General features: G+C 55.6%; 1 protein-coding gene across 7 annotated transcripts in view; it reads right to left on the reverse strand.

Moving 5' to 3' along the window:
* The window catches only part of MEF2D (myocyte enhancer factor 2D), a 74,262-nt gene that overhangs the window by 21,740 nt on the left and 31,483 nt on the right, over positions 1-21,039 (reverse strand). For all 7 annotated transcript variants that reach the window (XM_050327822.1, XM_050327821.1, XM_050327820.1 and 4 more), the window contains 2 exons: positions 10,246-10,551; positions 3,912-4,115 (listed from right to left, as the gene is read on the reverse strand). In XM_050327822.1, the coding sequence (XP_050183779.1) occupies positions 3,912-4,115; positions 10,246-10,299 (258 nt within the window). In that variant the 5' untranslated portion in view covers positions 10,300-10,551. The remainder of the gene's footprint in view (positions 1-3,911; positions 4,116-10,245; positions 10,552-21,039) is intronic.

A 21,039-nucleotide genomic window follows, 5' to 3' on the forward strand; every position in this document is an offset into this window, starting at 1 on the left:
CAGCGCTGCCATCCCCGCCCCAAGCCTACTGTAACCCTGCCTGTAACCCCGGCCACAGCGAGGGGCTGCTGGAGCTGCGGGGAAGGGGACGAGGATGAGCTCCAGAGCTGGCACAGCCGAGGACAGGGCTGGTCTGCAGCGTGGTGGGACGGGAAGCACCGGCGGCGCTGAGTGACCGCGGCCCGAGTCGCAGCAGGACACGAGCCAAGGCAGCCCAGCTCGCAGCAATCTGCTGCTCAACGAGAGGTTTGGGACAACAAAATGCCATTTCCAGCCATTACAGGCGTTGGCTGCTGGTTCTTTCATTTTTTATTTCTTTTTTTTTTTTTGACAAAAAAAATGTGTGTCCCACATTTTTAGCTTTTTAAGATGATGCAAAAGGAAAACAATCCTGCTGGAGCAGGAATCAAACCCAGAGATTCCTGTTTTCGGGATCTCTGCAAGGGTTTTCAGAAAAGAGCTTTCCTTCTCATTCCTTGTCATTCTCTTTACCAGGGTGAAAACAGAAGATACAAAGAGGTTTTCAGGAAACCTTTCTGTCACTGGGCTGCAGCCAGTGGAACACGACTATTTTTCATATAAAAGAGATTTAAAAGCGATTCTTTCCCAGCAGAAAATTTTCAGAGGAGAAAAACCAGGGTGGGAACTTCCCACGGCAAAAACCGACCTCGCTCATCATCTGCCCCTCTCGCTGCCGCCCCCAGGATCCCCATTCTATCAGGATCCACTGCAGCACCTTCTTTTCCAAGAAATATTCCCACTCCCATGATCCCAGCTCGTACAGGAGCACATTTCCAACCTGAAGAGTGTGAGAGAGCAGCAGGAAACGCAGAACATGTGAGAGGAAACGATGCTTGACCAGGATGCGGTTGACTTCCCCTAGAGGAGGGAGACTCAACCACCCTGGGCTTTGGGGAAGTCTGGACGAGGATAAGGATGAGAATGAGGATGAGGATGAAGACTCGACACTGGCAGCTGTCCTCTGCACTTCCCAGCATCCTGCAAAATGCCTGATTTTACACATCCTGGGGAATGACAACTCCAGGAAGGAGAATTAGGGGGCAAATCAGCCACCCTCCGGAACACTCAGCCAAGGAAAGGACAGAAATGGCTGTGTGGCTTTAACTGGCTGCGGAGCACCCCAGTGCCCGGTGAGCTCTGCTCTGTCCAAGTCCCTTATCAGAAACTGGCACGTCAGCCGGGCTGCGAGGAAACGAGAAGCGACAGCGAGGAGCAAAGCCGGCGTGATCCCAGGCCGGGCGCGCACGTGGCACCCAGCGTGCCTGTCTGGGGGCTCAGCTGTCCCCCGCCTGATTAAGGAAACCCCCCTCTCTGCATTAGAGAGATTTTCTCAGACTTAAAAGCTTCCAGCAGCCAGGACTTTGCCGGGCACGGAGAAGCCGCGGGGGTTGCGTGGCTGAATCCCACTCGCGACAGCCGCGGCCGAGCCCTGGCGGGGTTGAGGCACGGGGATGCCCCCATGGGGAGTGGTCCCCAAAAGGCAGTCGGGGGTGTGGAACCCCTCTTGCACTAGGGCTGTGTACGCTCATCCCAGACAGCTCTGCCTCCCGCTCATCCAGGGTGATAAACTGCTCCAGGGTATTCCTGTGCAGCATGGCACGGGGTGCCCCCAGTGCTCCCTGCACAGATGCCCCTCCCCACAGCCAAAAATCAGGAGATCCTCACGTTTACTGTTGTTTTAAAACATGATTTGGACAGAGCAACTTGTCCTGCCCTGAGCTGTGGTAACAGTGCCCAACCTCCAGTGCCACTGCCCACTCCCCCTCCACCAGGAAAACAAAATCAGAAGCAGGAGGCTCCTGCCTCAATTCCCCCAGGTCCCAGCTGCTCCTCATCCTTCCTGAGATGATGCCAGAGTCCCTCAGAGCTGCATCCCTCGGTAGGAAGGGGCTGCAGGCATCACAGGGAAGGTGGGACCTTGAAATCCATTTAAAACCATACTGAGTGACAAATTCCCAGCCTGAACCTTCACGGTCTCTAAATGCTCAACATGGAGAAGCTTCTGGAATGTGAGGATACTTTCTGGGAGTCAAGTTCAACTGGGAGACACCAAGAAAACACGAGAGAAATTGGATTTGTGTGCAGTGGGGACACAGCTGGGCTGGTGGGACCTGACCTGGATGAGGGGAAATGGAAATCAGCACCAAGAACAGGAATGGTCTCCTGGGGAGTATGGACATGGGAGAGAAACCAGTAAAAATCTCAGAGCAGCCCTGACCCTGTTCCAAGACAAGATGAAGATGAGGAGGGAAGCTTGAGCAGCCTCCAGACCTGCCTTCACCCCAGCGGGTTTCACTCTGTGATGGCTCTGCCAACAAGATGTGCCGAGCCCAGTGTGTTTGGGCTCTTTCTCTTGCCATCCACCAATATCCTTCCGCTCCCGATGTTCCTCTCCTCGGCTTTGGATGCAGATCCAGCTTTTCATGTGGTACAAACACAGTGTTTCTTTGGGTGCCAAGGACTGTGTGTAACTTGTCGGCTTGGGAGTGTTTGCATCTTGGACCATACGGGAACAGAGAACGCTGCCCAAAATGTTTACGGTATTTTTAGGCCAAGACAAATCTGTTCGGCGCTGCAAGCGCCGCAGTCTGAGCATCCTGGAGAGGCTGCGCTGGCGAGCGTGGCAGGGAAACATGCCTGCAAAACCCCAGCATTTTCACAGGGACGGGGCATCACCTGCCTCAAAAGGGCCAAAAAGGACATTTCTGAACCATTTCTACACAACTGTGAGGTGGCAGAAGAGTCTCCAAACCCCAGCGAGAGAAGGTACATGCTGCCAGATGCTTGGCCATGGCTCAGCTGGGAGGACAACGAGGTGAAAGCCTCAAGTTCAAACCTCTCAAAAAGACACATTTCACAGAGAACAAAAACCAAAAAGAAAGCAAGATTTAGGGGGCAGGTTGGGTTTTTTCCCTTCTCCTTCATGAAATCCAAGCCTGACCATGCTGGCCAAGAGGCACCAAAGGGATTCAAAGGCAGAAGTGGAGCGGCCCGATTCCTGCAGCAGCACAGGGCTGTGCCGCTCTGCTCCATCACCAGCGGCTCTGAGGGCATTAATTGATGCTGTAATGCTGCTAATTACCCAGCCAAGCCCTTCGTCTGCCCAGATTTAATGGCAGGTGATGACCCCACAGCTCTATCTGTGACCAATGGCTGAAGAACTGCTGGCACCTTCGTGTGAGCCAAACGCCCGGTGATGCTCTGCCAGCACCAGGGATGAGGACAAAGCAGTGGAGAGGGGCAGCACAGGGGCACTGACAGCACATGGCAGCCGAGCATCTCCTGCAATGCCAGCAGACTGCAGGAGAGCGGCCTTGGCATGAGCACCGTCTGGATGTGGCAGTGGCAGTGCCAGGAGCGGGTCAGACTGGACTTGGTTGGGTCATCCCTGGAGACCCACAAAACACAGATGGACAAGCCTTGAGCAATCCCACCAACCTGTGAGCTTGGCCGTGCTTTGAGCAGGGGCTGGGCCAGAGGTCCATCCCACCTGAACTCCTCGTGCCCTCCTACAACCCCACTGTGCCTGTCAGAACACTGGGCTGGGGCAATGCCCCCAGCTGCACCAGGTACCCCAGTGCGGCAACCCTATGAGATGCCTCCAAACACGAGGTTTGCCTGGACCACAGTAAAGTCCCACAAAGCAAACCTGCACCTCAGTTTCGAGGCATTAGGTCAACACATAACTCGAGACAGCTTCACCTCTACCACCCAAACGGAGCATTTTTGTAGGCTGAACCAAAACGATGCAGAATCCACCTGGCACTGAGCATGGGAGGTCTGCTGGCTCCATCCCCACCCTGCACCAACCTCCTGTGTTTGGTGGGGTGCCAGACCCTGCTCTGGCTCCAACACAACAGCAGAGCCGGGGAGTGGACGGGTGGCCTCACCTCGATGATGTCTGCGTTGGTCCGGCTCTCGTGGGGCTCGTTGTACTCGGTGTACTTGAGCAGCACCTTGTCCATGTCGGTGCTGGCATACTGGAACAGCTTGTTGGAGTGGTTGAAGATGATGAGGGCGATCTCGCAGTCGCACAGGACGCTCAGCTCGTAGGCCTTCTTCATCAAGCCGAACTTGCGCTTGGTGAAGGTCACCTGAAAGCAAGGACAGCCATGGTCAGAAACTCTGTCCCTGCTGCCACAGACCTGACACCTCCCAGAGACAAATGGAACGGCCACTGGACAAAGAGCAGAAGGAAAGGGAGGGCAAAGGGAATATTATGTCTCAGTTTCCTCAAATGGACCCAACCCCAAGCTCTCCTCTCTTGCTTCCCTCTTCCAACCGGTTCGTATCGCTGCCTATTTTGGGATCCTCCAAAAGCAGACACTTCACAAGCACAAAGATGATTATCAGCGTTGGAAATCACATATTGCCAAATCAAGAGAAAATAAATTTCAGCAAAATCCCCAGCAGAGCTGCCATCTGTCTGGGGGCTGCGGGTTCTCGGCAGTTTTTAAGTCGAATATTCAAGCGATGGAGATCTCGTCCTCGTTCGCCAGTGCAGCACTGTGAGCACCCAACCTTAGGGGCTGCAGAGCTGGGGGCTCAGCACCCTGACGCTGCCTTGGGGTGCCCACCCCACCCTTGACTCACTGTCCTGCTCACCAGCCCCCACTTCTCTTGGGAGGCTGTGCTTCCCCGAGGGCACCCCAATCCCCTCATGCTCCCTCTTGCTGTCCCTGTAACCTTGTTGGGGGGTTTTCTGCATTGCCTGCCTACTGGGGTCTCCTGTCCCCCGACCTGCCCTGCCTTGAGCTGTCATCAGAGCATTGGGTAATGAGGCAGCTTCTGCAGGACTGATTCTGGTGAGCTGGTTGGGGGCCGGGGCCAAACTGGGTGCTGGCTCCCACACCCGCTCCAGCTGCCGGGCAGACGCTGGGCTGTGATTCCCAGCCCACACTCAGCTCTCGCTGCCACGCTTCTAACGGGACCCAGCTGGAGGGGAGGGAGCTGCTTTGGGGCTCCCAGTCCCTTCTGCAGTGCAGACGGCTGCTGAGGGTCCCTCACCCCCCCGGAACACGTGGCACGCTGCCGGGGAAGGCGCGACGCTTGGCCAGTGCCCTCTCAGCAAATAAAAAGCAGAAGGCAGCAATAAAAGGCAGGAGGTCACAGCTCTGCTCTAAGCACCGCTCTGGGGGTGAAGCAGCCGCAGGGTGAAGGGCTGGAGTCGAGCTGAGATGCCCTGGGGTGCCTAGAGCTGCTCCCTCGCAGCATGGGACGGCTCGACCCCACTTTGGGCCTCCACCACAGCATCGATTTTGCAGCTGAACAGCTCTAATGTGCAGAGCTGAGGGAGGAGAGCGAAGGAGGCTGCTGCCTTTGCTCAACCCGAGTCAGTGGCGTCACAGCCACAGTCCAAAGAGCTCATCACGGAGCTTCCCAGCCCACGCCAGCGCTGAGGAGCAGCGCCCCAGCCCACGGTGCTGCCAGCAGCACCCAGCACACACCGCCCGGGGTCCTGCGGCCCTCGAGACAGAGCCGCGTCCCCTCATGCCGTGGGAGGGCAGAGCAGGGGCAGCTCTGGGCACGCTCGGCACAGGGAGCTGCTACCCCTCCCCACCATCGCCCAGAGATGATTAAGCAGTAACGAGATTCGGCTGTAATCCCCTCATCCCCTGGAAAGTGCAGGGCTGGCACCCCGCGCCGCTGTGCCCTCCACGTGCGCCTGCTCTCGCCGCGGCGGGGCTGTGAGCACTGGCGCTCACGTTGCCAGCGCTGCCCCAGCCCTGGCGCGCTCTGATGCAAATTAAACTACTTGAGGGCCAGTTCTGGTGTCATCAACCATTTCTCCTCCTCGGTGGCATCCTGGGCCTCTCGGCCACCCAAAATCGCTGCTGCCAGCTGCCGGACCCGGCTGGTCCCACAACCAACAGCTGGCAGTGCCACGCAGCAGCCACAGCCGCACGGTAAGACTCTGGGTGGGACCCAGCTGCGGGTCTGCTCCTCCATGGCAGGACAGGCACTAAAACCAAGCCAGGGCTCCCCAGCACTGTGCCAGCAGCGTTTCTGGTCCCACATCCCTGCCAGAGACCAGGCGCTCCGCTGTGGCTCCGGCAACACCACAGCCTGGCACGACCTGCCTCGCTGTCCCCGCCGGGACGGCCCCGCGGCTCTGACTCACCCTCTAAGCAGCCCGAGGAGCCCCTGAGAGGAAAACACACCGTGTCTCTGCCAAGACAGAGGGAACAGCCGAGTGTGGCTGTTTCTGCTGCTGCCGGTGCTGGGGATACCTCACCAAAACACACCTTGCCAGGCCTCATCCACCAAGATCAGGGGCAACAAGGGTGAGGCCGAGGCGTGTGAACAAGGGAGCAGCTCCTGGCAATGAGACCAGGAACAAGCTTGGTTTGGGTTTTGCCCTTGAGTGTGGGGTCACCTTCCCCAAAACAACCAGAGAGCTGAGCAGAACACAAAGCACCAAATTATCCCTCTACAGATGAGGAGGTATTTCCTCTGCAGACAGGAACGGGGCAGAGGAGCATCCATCTGTCTTGGCACCCTTGCTTCTTGCAGAGAAAAGCAAAGATTTACCATTTAGCCATGACTTCACACAAAGGCATCACCTAATGCTGCCTTGGGCATCCACCCGTGACCCGGGACAGAAACCCCAAACCTTCCCTGACGCCGTGCACGAACCCAATCTAGAAGAATTAACCTTGTAAGTCTAAGAGGGTAATCAAATCTCATGCTTCAGGGCATAAGCCGATCACCAAAGGGGTCAGGAAGGAATTACTGCCCCACACTAGCAGGGGATTTTTGCCTTTCCCCTGATGCAAACCATATTGGCGGTTGCCAGAGTCAGCGGCCTGGCCCTGAAGGACTGATGGCCTGATCTGTCGTGGCAAATCCTCTCCAGTAATTCCCCTAATGACATTAGCGACTCTTACTTGCTCTCGTCCCCTGGTTTTGGCTGCTGCTGCAGTTCACAGAATCACACGCTGGTTTGGGTTGGAAGGGATCTAAAAGCTCATCTTGTCCCATCCCCCGCTATGGGCAGGGACACCTTCAATGGGACCAGGTTGCTTCAAGCCCCGTCCAACCTGGCCTTGAACACTTCCAGGGATGGGGCAGCCACAGCTTTTCTGGGCAATCTGTGCCAGGGCCTCAATATCCTCACACAGAAGAATTTCCTTCTAATATCCAACCTGAATTCTCACCCTTTTCAGTTTAAAAACATCCCCCCCTTGTCCTGTCTCTCTAGGTCCTTGTCCAAAGTCCCTCTCCAGCTCTACTGGAGCCACTTTAGGCAGTGGAAGGCACTCTAAGGTCTCTACAGAGCCTTCTCATCTCCAGGCTGAACAATCCCAGCTGCTCCAGCCTGTCTCCAGAGCAGAGGTGCTCCAGCCTTCAGAGCATCTCTGTGGCTTCCTCTGGACCCGCTCCAGCAACTCCCTGTGCTGCTGGAGCCTCCATGTGGATTTGTGGTCTGTGCCCCCATGAAAGGCAGAAGGTGGGATATGAGCAGGGTCAGACTCAGTGATTCCACAGGCTTGGTGTGAAGATGCAAGGGAAGAGCCTCCCCTCACAGTGAAGGCTCTGGAGAGCCCCTGTTCAGCCTTCACTCTCCCTGAGGTTCCTGACGCCTCAGCAGCCCCCAAACCCTGGTTAGGGATGAAATCCTCAGCAGCTCGAGTGGAACCGCAGGCGTCGAGCGGCTCTGCCTCCAGCTCCTTGCAGAGCCATTCTCCAGCACACTTCCCCTTCCCCACCTCTCCCTCTCCCAACAGGCGCAGGTGCCGTGGGAGCCATCGGGGCACGCCCTAGGATGGCTCACGGAGCTGCCAGCCCTGCATTTCCAGCAGCACAAAAGCCCCATCCATAATTCATCAGCGCACCAGAGAGAGCCAAGCGTGCCCCCCGCGCCGAGCCAGGGATGCTGTGGAGGCAGGGGTGGGCTGAGGATGCTCCCAGACACCGGGTCTAAGCCAGCTTAGCCCACAGCCACGGCAGGAACGCACGCACAGACGCCTCTCACGGCTGATCTGCAGGAACAGCCGGAGAGGGAGGGAAGGGGAGCAAGAAGGAAGAGGCAGCTCCAGGGAGACGTCACTGCGGCCTCTCGGCTTTTCAAAGAGACGGAGAGGACTTTTCACATGGGCAGATGTAGAGGGGGCAAGGGGGGGACGGTTCTAAAATGATGAAGGGGAGATTTGGGTGGGATGTTAAGGAAGAAATCCTTCCCTGTGAGGGTGGGGAGGCCCTGGCACAGGTTGCCCAGAGAAGTTGTGGCTGCCCCATCCCTGGAAGTGTCCAAGGACGGGTTGGATTGGGCTTGGAGCACCCTAGTTTAGTGGAAGGTGTCCCTGCCCATGGCAGGGGGGCGGGACAAAAAGGTCTTTAAGGTCCCTTCCAACCCAAACCATTCCATGATTCCATGAGATGAAGCAAGAGAGGACACTTCTGACTTCAGGGAGTAGATCCTGGCATTGCCCATGTACAGTGTGGAACAGGAGGGTTCTCACCCCCTTTACAGCTCCCACTGTGGTGGATGGAGCAGATCAGCAACCCCCACTGCCTGGAGCAGCCCTTCACAAAATATCCCATCTTCCTGGTGTGTCCTTGTTTCCCAAAGAAAGGGAGCAGCGAAAGTAACTGATTGCAAAGCTGCACTGATGACCAATTAAACAGCTGCAGCTTTGCTGACACCCGACTTGAACAGGGCTGGGTTTTTGGGAAGCAAAGCGAGACGTGCCGTGCTGGGGTGGGGTGGGGAGCAATGCTCCCATACTGGGTTTTGGAAGAGCCAGCCCAGCCAGGGCTGCAGCTGCTGCCAGGGGAAAACCAATGTCCCCCAGCCCAGGGAGCTGGGCTTTGGGGAGAACACCTGACACGGGAGATGTGCTAAAAACCACAGCACCTGGCCGGGCAGAGCAACTCCTGCTGCCAAATCCCACCCAGCACAGCAAGACCCCAAAAAACAGCCCCACCAACCTCGACTGTTGCCTCTGGCAGAGAATTGCCTCTTTCCTTTCCCGAAGCCTTATCCAGCAGGGTCAGGCTGTGCCACCCCCCCTCCAGCATTACCAAATATTTTCCATTTGCCTGAACTTCCAACAGGGCTCCCTCCAGTCGCTGTGGATGCCTCTCTCCCCTCAGCAGTGCTGCCCCATAAAATACAGCCTGGCTCCTTTAATAACCCCTAAGGCCCAGTTTCCTCTTCGTTATGGACACAAACAGCCCCAGGAGCAACTGGGACATCAGCAAAACCCATTTGATGCTCATCCCAGCCCCCACCACCAAATGAAGCTGTAATGAGGAAAACCTGCCATTTCCTATTGTTCTGCTGCGGAGCAATAAACTGGTTCATCCAACTCTCCTCTGTGCCACTCTTTAAGCATTAGGAATATATCCACATATTTTTTTGCTTTCTTTTTTTTTTTTTTTTTTTTTATGTAATAAAAGCATCAGGAAAGAAGCGTGGCAGGGTACTCTGGGGTGTGGAGCTTGCTGTACTTAGGGCAGAGGCTTGAGTCTGCTTAGCCAAACTCCAGGAGCACAGGAAGCAAAGGGACCTGCCTGGAAGTCTTGTGGTTATGGGGAATACACCGATGGAGTCATCCCAGAGCAAACCTGGGCCAGCAAAGAGCTGCTGCTCCGCTGCTCCCACTCAAGGAACAGGGAAATTTGGGAAAAGCCTGATGGGTTTTTTTTCCCCTCTGAGATACACAAATGCATTCCTACACACACATGGACATGCGTGTGTGTCTCGGGCTTGGCTTCAACACAGCCCAAGGAAAAAAACCCTGGAGCCATGTAAGTTTTCAATTGAGAAAAAAAAAAAAAAAAAAAAAAAAGGAATAATTTGGGTTGTTTGCGTTCAGCAAAATGGATACTTGTTGTGGCTGTTTTTTATTGGAAAAACCACATGGAAAATGTCAACTGAAATATATTTTCTGCAAGACAAAAAAAAAAAAAAGGGGGAACTAACTAAGTGGAGAAGATACTTTCTTCTGGAAAAGCACTTAGATGGAAACGGCGTGAGGAGCTCCAAGGCGAGGAGCAGCGCCTGGGTGGGGGCCGTGGTGCAGCGGGGCTGTTTGCCTGGTTCTGGGATCCGCCCGGATCCGGTGCCGAGTCTCATCCATCTGCTGATCCCATGGGTTGGGGAAAAAACCAGCACCAGTGGGCCAAAATGGGATGGAAATGGGTCACTTTGAAACAGAACCCTTAAAACCCCCAATGGGAGAGGAGGAGAAGGGGCGAGGGGGGAGTTGCAGCACTGACCTGCCGATTGCGCTCGTCCGTGATCCGTTGGATCTGGATCTTTTTTCTCCCCATCTTCTCCGGAAATCCTCACCGCACCCGGCACGACTTCGGCTCAGGGAGGGGAGAAGTGACCCCGCTTCAAAACGCTTGCATTAAAGAGAGTCTAGGGGCTTTCTTCGTGGGTGGAAAACCCCCCAAAAAAAGCCAAACCAAAAAAAAAAAAAAAAAAAAAGGAGGGTTTTGGGTCTCTCCGTGCTCAGTTCATGGTACCCCCGTGCGTGGCCGGATCCAGAGGGGCTGAGCCGTCAGCAGCTGCTCAGAAACCTGCAGAAGGAGAGAGACAGGAGTGAGCCAGTCTGTTCCCAAACCGTATCCAGGACCCAGCGCCCTCCCGACATCCCCACTCACCCCGGGCCATGGGGGTCTCTGGTCCTTCCTCCCATTCAGCTCTGGGGCCAGAAAGGCTGCAGAGGGATTTACCCAACCCGGTCTTGAAGGACCCCAAGGATGGAGCCCAAGAGGGGCTACAGGGCACGTGTGGGCCGGGCATGGCGACGCTGAGGGAGGAGGAGGAGACGGCAGCAACGCGCCCGTGAATCATTTCATTATTCCTCCCTGACACTCCAGACTTTTTTTTTTTTTTCTCTTAATAAAGTCATAAGTAGTCGAGTGGCTGGTGATTAGCTTGGGCAATTTAAATCCGTCTCCAATTTCTGCACTAATCTTCAATTTGGAATTTTAAAATGTCTTTATTTGATTACTTAAAAAAACCTTATAACCAGGCACAGAAACCTAATTCTTAGGAGAAAGGAAGACTCTGAAGGCAACCGAGATATCTTGGCCTTCCACTGAGCTCAGCCACAGCCAGACACCGGATGCTTCCATTGATCCAGGGGGTGTGTGGATTGACTCGGGGGTATCTTGCACCCTAAGCTCTCCAAAGGGGTCAGTCCACAGGTCCCAGAGCATCCACATGGCTCCTTCCACAGCCTCACTCCGGGACCCCACAGCAGATCACAGGGCAGGGACTCAGCCCCGCCGGGCACCCGCATCCCCTGATGTCAGAGGCTCCATCCAGATGTCCCAGGGCACCTCCTGACACAGCCTCCCAACCCCGTTTCACCCCCATTTCTGAGTGTGTGCTGCAGTGCAGTGAGGGGCACAAAGAGGGAACTTCAGCCGGTTCATTTTCCACAGGTATGTTCTTCTCCCAGCTCTCTCTCCGAGCGGCTGGATAACAGCAGTGATAACACTGCATTTAAGGCGAGGTGCCCTGTGCCAAGACCCAGGCAGAGGGAAAAGCCATTCCCAAAATAGCTTCCTATCTGCCTCGACTTGGCAGTTCCCAGCTCTTGGTCTTGTTACAAAAAGCATGAAAAAAAACCCACCAACCTTTTCTTCCATCCCTTCATCCCAAATTCACCACAGCAGCCGCATTCAACCCTGACCCAGCTCCTCCTGCTCCTCTCCCACCCTAAAGCCCCCTCAGGCCTCACTGAAATCCCCCAGGGACCTTGGTCCCATCCTTTGCCCTCTCATCAGACCACGTTTCAGCAACAAACATCAGACCATGTTTCAGCAACACTCCCACACTTGTTTTTGGGGTTCATTGAGTCACGTGAGTCACTTAATGTTTGGGGTTTTTTTGGTGAAATTATTCATCATGCATCGTGTTCTGTGGTTTCAGTGCAGGTTTAAGCAGCCCAGAGGAGAATGGGGAGACTTTTTCCCCCCACCCCCTAAATCCACCATTTGCCCTGCAGGGAGGATGACCAAGAGGAAGCACAGGAAGGAGATCAGAGAGACAAAGGGCAGCAAAACCCTCTTTTTTTTCCCCTTGTAAATCCCACCAGGAAGACTCTTTGCAAGGACAGACCATACAGGGATGGCATTTGCTGCTTGGATCATTATTTCCCAAAGTTGGTGAGCGTTTCCCTCCCAGCAGCAAATGGGAGGGACTGTCCAGCTGTGAGGAGCATTGTCACCATGGGGGACACTGAGCCAGTGCCCGGGGATGTCCTTCAGCTGCTGCTCCCCGTCCCTCTGTGGGCAGCCTCAAAAAGATAGGTCCCAGAGCATTGCCAGTCCCAGAGCATCGTCGACCCCAAAGCATCACCAGTCCCAGAGCATTCCCAGTCCCACAGCATCACTGGTCCCAGAGCATTCCTGGCCCCAGAGCATCACCAGTCCCACAGCATCACTGGTCCCAGAGCATTGCCAGTTCCAGAGCACCACTGCCCTGGCTGGCACCAGCAAGCAGGCAATGCAGGTGCTGGGCTGCCACAAGATTATCCCTCCAAGGTCGGTGATATGGGAAGAGCCAAAAGGAAAATGAGGACTTTTGTTCCATCCACCCGGAGTGTCCGCTCGGTGTCTCCCTCACTGTGAGGCCACACGGGACAGAGTCCACAGCCCGAGGCTCAGGGCCAAGGTGAGCTTTTTGCATGCACAGAGAAGCTTTGGCAGAGGAGGAACCTTCTGCCTGGTTTGCTTTGCCGCTTTTCCCTTCGGAGCTGCCACTCCTTTAAACTGGCTGAAAAATATTCACCTTCAGCATCTTCGAAACCGCCAGCAGCAGCACGAAGTAGCAACAGCTCCTCATCCGGACCCAGGGCAAGATGCTAATTCTTTCCGTGTGCTGCAGCTCTTGGACAGAGAAACCCTCTGAAAGACGTCGGATTTACTGTCCAAACCAGAGAGGAACAACTCTCCAGAAGCAACAATAAACACTGTAGAACAACGGGCAGTAAATTTAAACTGAGTGAAAGGAAACATATTTTAACACAATTTCGTTGTGGGACTTGTTCACAGGATGCTGTTGCAGCCAAGAGCTCCACAGTGCTCGAAAAGAGATGGGATATTTGTAGGGATAAGAAGATCCCAGTGCTGCTCATGCCGGCCCTGACCTCTGCATGAGCCGACGCTTCTTGCATGGGAGCGGAGGGATTCAAACCACATTCCCCTCCCTGGGCCACAAATAAACCCCAAGTGTTTCAATTCTAATCCCTTTTTTTCAACCACCAAACCAGATTCCTCTGCTGCTCTGAATCCCAAATCCTGCATCCTCAGCACCTCGGGTGGATGGGGACCACTGTCCCAGCCTCGGGGTTTGCTCATGCCACTGGGTGAAGTTCTCCACAGGAAAAAGGCAACTTAATAGTTTTTTGCTCATCATCAAGGGGAGAAAAAGAGCTGCCATGTGATGCTCTTGATCCCTCTCCCCTACACAGGAAGGAAAACACCCCATTGCAAGGGCAACAATCAGATGGGACGAAGAGGAGGGATGGAGAAGAGTAAGGTATGTTTGCTGCCTTCCAAATGCACCCAACAGGGGGGATTTCAAACTCCTCCCTTTTCTCTTTATGCTCCTGGTGTTGGAGCTCGGGTTTGGGGGTGGGTTTATTTGGTTTTAGGTTGGGTTTTTTCCCCATCATATTTTTAAACCCAGGTATTTTCACATTTCCTGCCCAGGTGGCTGTTTCAGAAAGTCCAACCACAGGCTCGAGTTTCTGATCAGCACCTGGAAGCACAAGAAACCTGGAGAGCTGACTTTGTTCCTCCTGTCCCCCGTGCCAGCACTGCCACTGACAGCTCAGCCCCAACCCAGGAGCACCCCCTTTGCCCCTGGAGCTCCCTCTCCTTCACCACCAAACTGCTCTGTGTCCCTCACTGCTCAACTCAAGGCATCAGGATCACCCATGACCCTCCTCCCCTCCGTGATCAGGTGGAATTTAAGCACCAAGAATGTGGATATAGCAAAGCCCCCGGAGCACAGGACTGTTACAAGGAGTTGTGCTCCTAAATAACCTTCAACCTTTGGGGTCTCAGGTGGTTCTATTCAACGCAGTTAACCCCAGTCATTAAAACATCTTCTTTCTCAGACAGCAGCTTCTTTCCCCTGAGCTTGGCTTTCCAAGAAAAATGCGAGGAAGGTCCAAGGGCATCGAAAGGGACCTATGAACCTGCGTGGAAAGCAAACCACAGGCACTGCACAGGCGAAAAGCCACTCTGTCCCTCTTCTGCCCCAGGGAATCTCGGCAAGGATCAGGGAATTCAGCATCGCCCCGGGGAGGCAGCGAGAAGCGCTGGGAGAGAGGCAGAGCCTGCATCTCCACACCCACCCCCCCTCGCCCCGAGCTACACACCCCCCCCTCCACGCTCGCACAAGTGTGACTATCACAGCAATTAGCACACATGCCAATTAACTCCGAGCAGGTGCTGGTTAACTCTGTGCTGAGTAATTCATCCCCGGCTCCCAGTAAATTGCTCCAAATTGGAGAGACGGGCGAGGGAGCAGAGTTAGCATTTTGCAAATGGGGGAAGAAAGAAAAAGCAGAGAGGAATCTCAGCTGGGAGATGTTTTTACAAAACAAGGAATTTGGGGGGCTGGATCCCCAGCTCCAAGAGCTGGGGACACGGGGGAGCTGATAACTCTTCCAAGTCTCTATTTCTGTATTTTTTCACCTACATATTTCTGATCTATTCTACCTATTTCTAAGTGGCTTCACCTCGGCTTTGCACGAGCAGTGGGGTGCTCTGCACCGCTCTGTAATTTGTCACTTTTCCATTCCTCCTGAACAGCTCCACGTTTTCTGAGCAGGGACACTCAAAAGTCTCACATCCACTTTCTATGGCCATTTGCTATTTTTAATATACTTTTATTGCAATCCCTTTTTAGTTGCTCCTTGCTAAAGTTAGCACAGCACACCGCCCCTCTCGAGGGCAAAGGAATTCGGCTGCCCTTCCTTAACACCCGCCTTGCAAAGCCGTGTGCTCTCAGCGCAATGTCAGCTGAGATAAACCAAACCTTGGCCGTGCAGCTGCAGGGGGAAGATCAAAAAGATGAATCCAAAAGCTTTAGGAAGATAAATAAAGGCAAATAAACGCATCCTTTCCAAAAATGTATTTGCCTTTGGAGCTCTTTGTTTTTCCCCGGCGTGTGGCTCCCCAGTCCACTCGTGCCCGTGCAGAAACAGCAGAGCCAGCAACACAGGTGACAGCAAAACTGGGAGGGGTTCAACCAGTGTTCAAGGGACATTTCCTCCACCTCCATCCCCAAACCAGGGCTGGCACCATGGGGACGTCCTTGGCTGCGAGGAAACCTGCAAAAGCAGCTTCAAAGGACAGTTGGAGCTTGGGTAAAGAAAGGATAGAAAAGGGAAAGAAATAAAACACTGCCCTGTGAAGATGCAGCTCATCTGATGGATGAGGTGAATGGGAGGATGTTTGATCATGGCACAGAAAGCCCCAATTTGGAGGGAGAAATGCAGGTGACAGGCAGAGCGCAGCCCAACCCAGTCCCTGCTCTGCCCAGGCACCCAATGCTTTCCCTGTAGGACCAACCCACCTTTTACCCAGGATTTGCAGGAATTCTCCCAAAGATGGGTTTGTCCTTACTTGGCTCCATCAAGTCAAAGGGCTGGATGAGAGTTATGGGTCCAAATGCAGCAAGATGGGGTCCTCCCCACCAGGTACCCACCCCCAAGGGACAGGGCACCCAACAGGACCGAATTCACTGACCCCAGCCCAGTGGGACCAACACATTCTGGGGGGCTTCAGGGTTTATTCACATACAGAAATTACTGCAGTAACATGTCCCCATCTTGCAGGATCTCCGTGGGAGGGTCACTGCAGGAGAGCTTCAGCACATAAGCAGTGGGCACATAGGGTATGTGGTGCAGGGTTTTATACAACTGTAGAATAGTTGGACAGGACCTTAAAGCTCATCTCATCCCACTCCCCTACCACGGGCAGGGACACCTTTCACTACACCAGATTGCTCCAAGCCCTGTCCAACCTGGCCTTGAACACTTGATACAGGGGCAGCCACAGCTTCTCTGGCCAACCTGGGCCAGGGCCTCACCACCCTCCCAACCAAGAATTTCTTCCCAATATCCCATCTAACCCTGCCCTCTGGCAGTGGGAAGCCATTTCCCCTTCTCCTGTCACTCCAGCCCCTTGTCCAAAGTCCCTCTCCAGCTCTCTCGGAGCCCCTTTAGGCACTGGAAGGGGCTCTAAGGACTCACAGGACTCTTCTCCAGGCTGAACAACCTCAGCTCTCCAGAGCAGAAGGGCTCCAGCCCTCAGGGCATCTCCAAGGTCTCCTCTGGACTCACTCCATCAGCTCCACGTTCTCCCTGGGCTAGAGGGCTGGAGGCAGCTCTGCAGGGGGTTCTCACCAGAGCAGAGCAGAGCAGAGGGGCAGAATCCCCCCCTCATCTGCTGCCCACGCTGTGGGGATGAGCCCGTGACAGCGCTGGATTTCTGTGCTGCAAACCAGCCCACGAGCTCGGCCTGCCATGGGAAGTGGTTTCCACCCACCACGCCGAGCCCTTCACCACCCTGTGCTGGGGTGTGGGAGAAAGGGCCGAGCAGAGGGAGGGAGTGGTGATGCTCTCGAGGTGGTGGTAAGAGCAGCCCTCCTGCCCTGCTGCATTGCTCCCTGGCACAACCCTGCAGCTTTTACCAGGAGGAGCAGCTGAGTTGAGGTGCAGGGTGGCTGTGCTGCCCTGGCAGCCCCTGGCACGGCTCTGACTCTCCACCCGCTGCAAGGAGCCATCAAAGCAATTGCAAATAAAGCAGCAACCGCAGCCGAGGTTTCCAAGCCTCGGCTCGAGGCTACCGGGTCCTGCATCGGCACAGACCGACAGTCACTTCCCCACCCACCACCAGGGCTGGAGCCCTTCCCTTGAGGACGAGGATTTAGCTCAAGTCACCTCTTGAACCCGCCTGTTTAACTGCAGTTCTTGCCTTCCTGTTTCCTTTCTCGCTGCCTTTTGTGAGTTAATTGTTGTTTTTTTAACATATCCTCCATGCTGACACCAAGGACTTTTAGTTTCCTTCTTGGTGGTTTCTGGATCTGCAGGACCGACTTCCTTCTCCTCTGCAGAGGGGGGAAAAGCGTTCTTCCCTAAAATGCAGTGCCTGTACCCACGTTAACGCTGGTCCTCCTCTCCAGCAAAGGCACCGGCGTGGTGCCAGCCATCGCCCCCGTGATGGACCCGAGCCAGCTTTGCTGCTGGGATGGGGGTCAGCGCTGGCAGGAGCAGCCCCGGCACCACAGAGGGATGTGGCACCCTGGAGGGATGTGGCACCACAGAGGAATGCCATACCTGCCTGGGGACGTCCTCAGCAGGGCAGCAGGCGGCTGCCAGCGCTCCCCAGCCCCGCTGCACACACACCGTGAGGGACTCCAACTCGGCAGCTTAGCATTGTTTAGCACCTCTTTATCTACAAACCGAGATCAAAACCGCACAAACATGCTCAAGTCTCCTCCAAGGCTTCTATTCTGGTTTCAGGATGATGCTATCTGGGTTCCTGTGTCGAGCCTCCAGATGCAGGCAGGGGGAGGGGAGAGGAAGGCGGCCAAAACGGGGCTCCAGAGCCAACCTCCCGCTCGGAAATGCGGCTGCTTGACCCTCCCTGGGACTAAATCCCGCTTGCCTTGGCAGGTGACAAAGCAGAGCTCCTCCCGCACACCCCACGCCCACGGCGGGGCCCTGATTTCCCCGGGATGGGCACCAAACTCGGCTCCTCCTGCCCGCACAGGATCGGTCCCGCCAGCTGCAGGTACAAACCTCGGGAGCTGAGGGGAGCAGGAGCGAGGCTGGATCCAGCCAGGCCCCCGAGGAATTTGAAAAAGACACATATATTCCTGACCCAGATTCAGGCGCTCTCCGGAGAAAAGCAGATGCCAACCGCGCAACCAGCTCTGCTGAGCTGTAACAAAACCTCGCGCGGTGCCAAGCCCGGCAGAGGCTGGGGAGCAGCACAGCCCTGACACGATGCTGGAGAACCAGCATTTGCTGTGCAGGGGCGGGTGAAAGAAAGGATTTTGGGGGAATTATTAAACCAGGGTTGATCTTCTCTTCCCCCTGCAGCTCGTGTGCCAGTGTGGACCCGGATAACACCCACAAACAGGGGTGTCAGCACCAGCAAGGGCTGGAGGCAGCACCCAAACCAGCCACCCTGGTCCCCTGCACCCCAAATCCCACAGTTTCATCCCACACCACAGGGATGCCATCAGATCCACCACACCAGGAGCACGTCCAGGTTGGGGATGTGTTCTACAGGGGCTGGATGGCAGCAGGGACAGCCAGTGACCTTCTCTGCACCGCCAGCGTGACCAGAGCCAGCAGAGGCTGGAGGGGACACGGGAAAGGAAAGCTGGGCAGGAGCCCTGGGCAAGGTCACTGGCAAACTCGTGGCCCTGCTTGGCCAAAAGTCAACCAGGGAACCGCTGTCACCCCACGCCAAGGTGAGGACACGGCCTCCAAGTGGAAGAGCCCGCAGGACCAGGACAAGCAGGGACTTGCAGCCCCTCATTGCCACGTGGCTTCCCAGGGTGGCAGCTGGTCCTCGCTCCTGGAGGGAGATGCTGCAGGGAGGGACCAGCAGGGACGAGCTGCTGCAAGGCTCGGTGTTAAAATGGAGGGCTCGGACAGCCCCTTGCCAAAGTGACCTTCAAAGTACCCTGGGAACAGCAACCAAAGGCTGATGCAGCTGCCAGAAAAGTCCCATGACCTTGAGCAGCGACCTTAGCAGTGGCATCCTCACAGCAGGGGTCACTCATCACCCCGAGCCTGGTTCTGGTCTCCAAGGTGGCTGAGTGGCTTCCCTGGCTGTGCACAGCAGGCTGGGACACCTCCATATGGGCACAGCATCCCCTTCCCCAGCTGGGACCAACCGCTTGCACAGCGCAGCCCTGTCACCTCCATGCCCATCCACCCTCCATCCCCACCCATCCTCATCCCCAGCCACCCTTATCCCTTCCACTCCCACCCACTCTCCATCCCCACCCACCCTCGGCCCCCAGGGAGGAGCAGCCAGACCCTCCAAAAACCATTCCCATTCCCCCATGCCCTCTACCCATCATCATCAGCTCCAGAGCTGGAGACGGGGGGGGGGGTAATTTTCCCCTCTGCACTAAGTAGGGTTTTCTAAATGATGGGAAGTGAGAGCCCATTATCCGGCTCCCGTCGCCCACCCCCACGGCTCCCTGCAGGGCATGAAATAACCACCTGCCAGCTCCCCGGAGCCCTGCGCCGTGGCAATGAGATCGCAGCTTCCCCTGTCACTATTGTCAGAGCAAAATTTAGATACCTGGTAATGAGGAGGTTTAATATGACAGATGAGAGGTTGACTCATTAAAAAAAAAAAAAAAAAAAAGAGCGAGAAGGAGAGGGAGCTGAATTCGGGGTCGGATCCTGCACTCGTAAATCCGGAGGCTGTCACAGCCGGTCCCCGCACCGGTGGGGAGCAGGGGCAGCTCTCCACCACAAACCAGCCCCACAGAGGGGACTTTGCTGGTGTTGAGGCCACAGGGAGGAAAGGGAAGGGATGGAGAGGGTGGATGTGGCTACAGTTTTGGGGCCACCCAGTTCTGTTGCTCACAGAGCTGCCTCCCCCTCTGGGGTGGGGGGGGTTGAGCCCAGGAAAAGCCTCAGTACCCAATGGCAGCAATGTCTCACTTTGAGGGGTTTTCTCTGTCAATGAACAGCATGGCAAGATGCAAACCTGGGGGGTGGGGGCAGTCAAGGCTCCCCACATCCCCAGCACCACCCCTATCCCAAGGGTGCAGCCCAGCATGGATTCTGCTGCCAGCACCTTCACAGCGGTCACTGTCACCACTATGGTCACCAAGGCCATCGATGACTTGTGAGTCCCAAAACACAACAGGCCCAAAGGGGACATCCACTGCCTTCAGCTCACACACAGAGGGGAGGGTCCCACCGCTGTGACCCTGTGAGGCTCCCAGGGGCAGCTCAGCAGCATCAGGGCAAAACCCTCCCTGCAGGGAATTTAGGGGCTCTCCATGAAGGGGACGGGATTTCCCCCAGCAGCAGAGGGGACAACTCTCTCCCATGGTGGGTTTTACCCAGGGGAAATTCCATGAGACCTGACTGTTGCTCCGGGCCATCCATGAGAGCAATGGAAATCCATGGCAGCCCCATGGGACACGGCAGAGAGTGAAACTCTCCCAGAGGAAACACTGCTCTTCCCTCCCATGTCAATGAGGGACAGGGGATGTGTCCTCTGCAGCCAGCCTGGAGCATCCTGCTGTCACCTTTCCTTTGACCAAGAGCAGCATGGCACAAATCATGGAATCCCAGAATCGTCTGGGTGGGAAGGGACCTTAAAACTCATCTAGTTCCAACTTCCCTGCCATGGGCAGGGACACCTTTCACTACACCAGAGTGCTCCAAGCCCCATCCAACCTGGCCTTGAACACTTGATACAGGGGCAGCCACAGCTTCTCTAGCCAACCTGGGCCAGGGCCTCACCACTCTCAAAGCCAAGAATTTCTTCCCAATATCCCATTTTTAACCCTGCCCTCTGGCAGTGGGAAGCCATTCCCCCTTGTCCTGTCGCTCCAGGCCCTTGTCCAGGCCCTTGTCCAAAGTCCCTCTCCAGCTCTCTCGGAGCGCCTTTAGGCACTGGAAGGGGCTTTAAGGTTTCTCCAGAGCCTTCCCTTCTCCAGGTTGAACAGCCCCAGCTCTCTCAGCCTGTCTTCATCTCCATCCCCAGCCCAACCCCACTTTCAGGGACCCCATGCCCTGTCCCCAACCAGGAAGGGACACCCCAGAGCAGCTTTGAAGATCCTCCAGCAACCAAAACCCAGTGCAGGCTCAGCCTGGGAGCCAGGGCTGTTGAGGGGACAGAGGCACACAGTTGCCACCTCAGAGCTCAGCCCTCTAACACGATCCTCCCTCCCAGTGCAGGATCCAAAGCGCTGCTCCCAAAGACTCAGCCCTTTCCCAAGGGCCACCGAGATCTTTCAAACCGGCCTCCCAAAACCACTTCTTTGTTGGT

This window comes from Myiozetetes cayanensis, unplaced genomic scaffold, assembly GCF_022539395.1.
Source record: "Myiozetetes cayanensis isolate MyiCay16 unplaced genomic scaffold, myiCay2020 scf35, whole genome shotgun sequence".
In the NCBI taxonomy this organism is placed as follows: domain Eukaryota; kingdom Metazoa; phylum Chordata; class Aves; order Passeriformes; family Tyrannidae; genus Myiozetetes; species Myiozetetes cayanensis.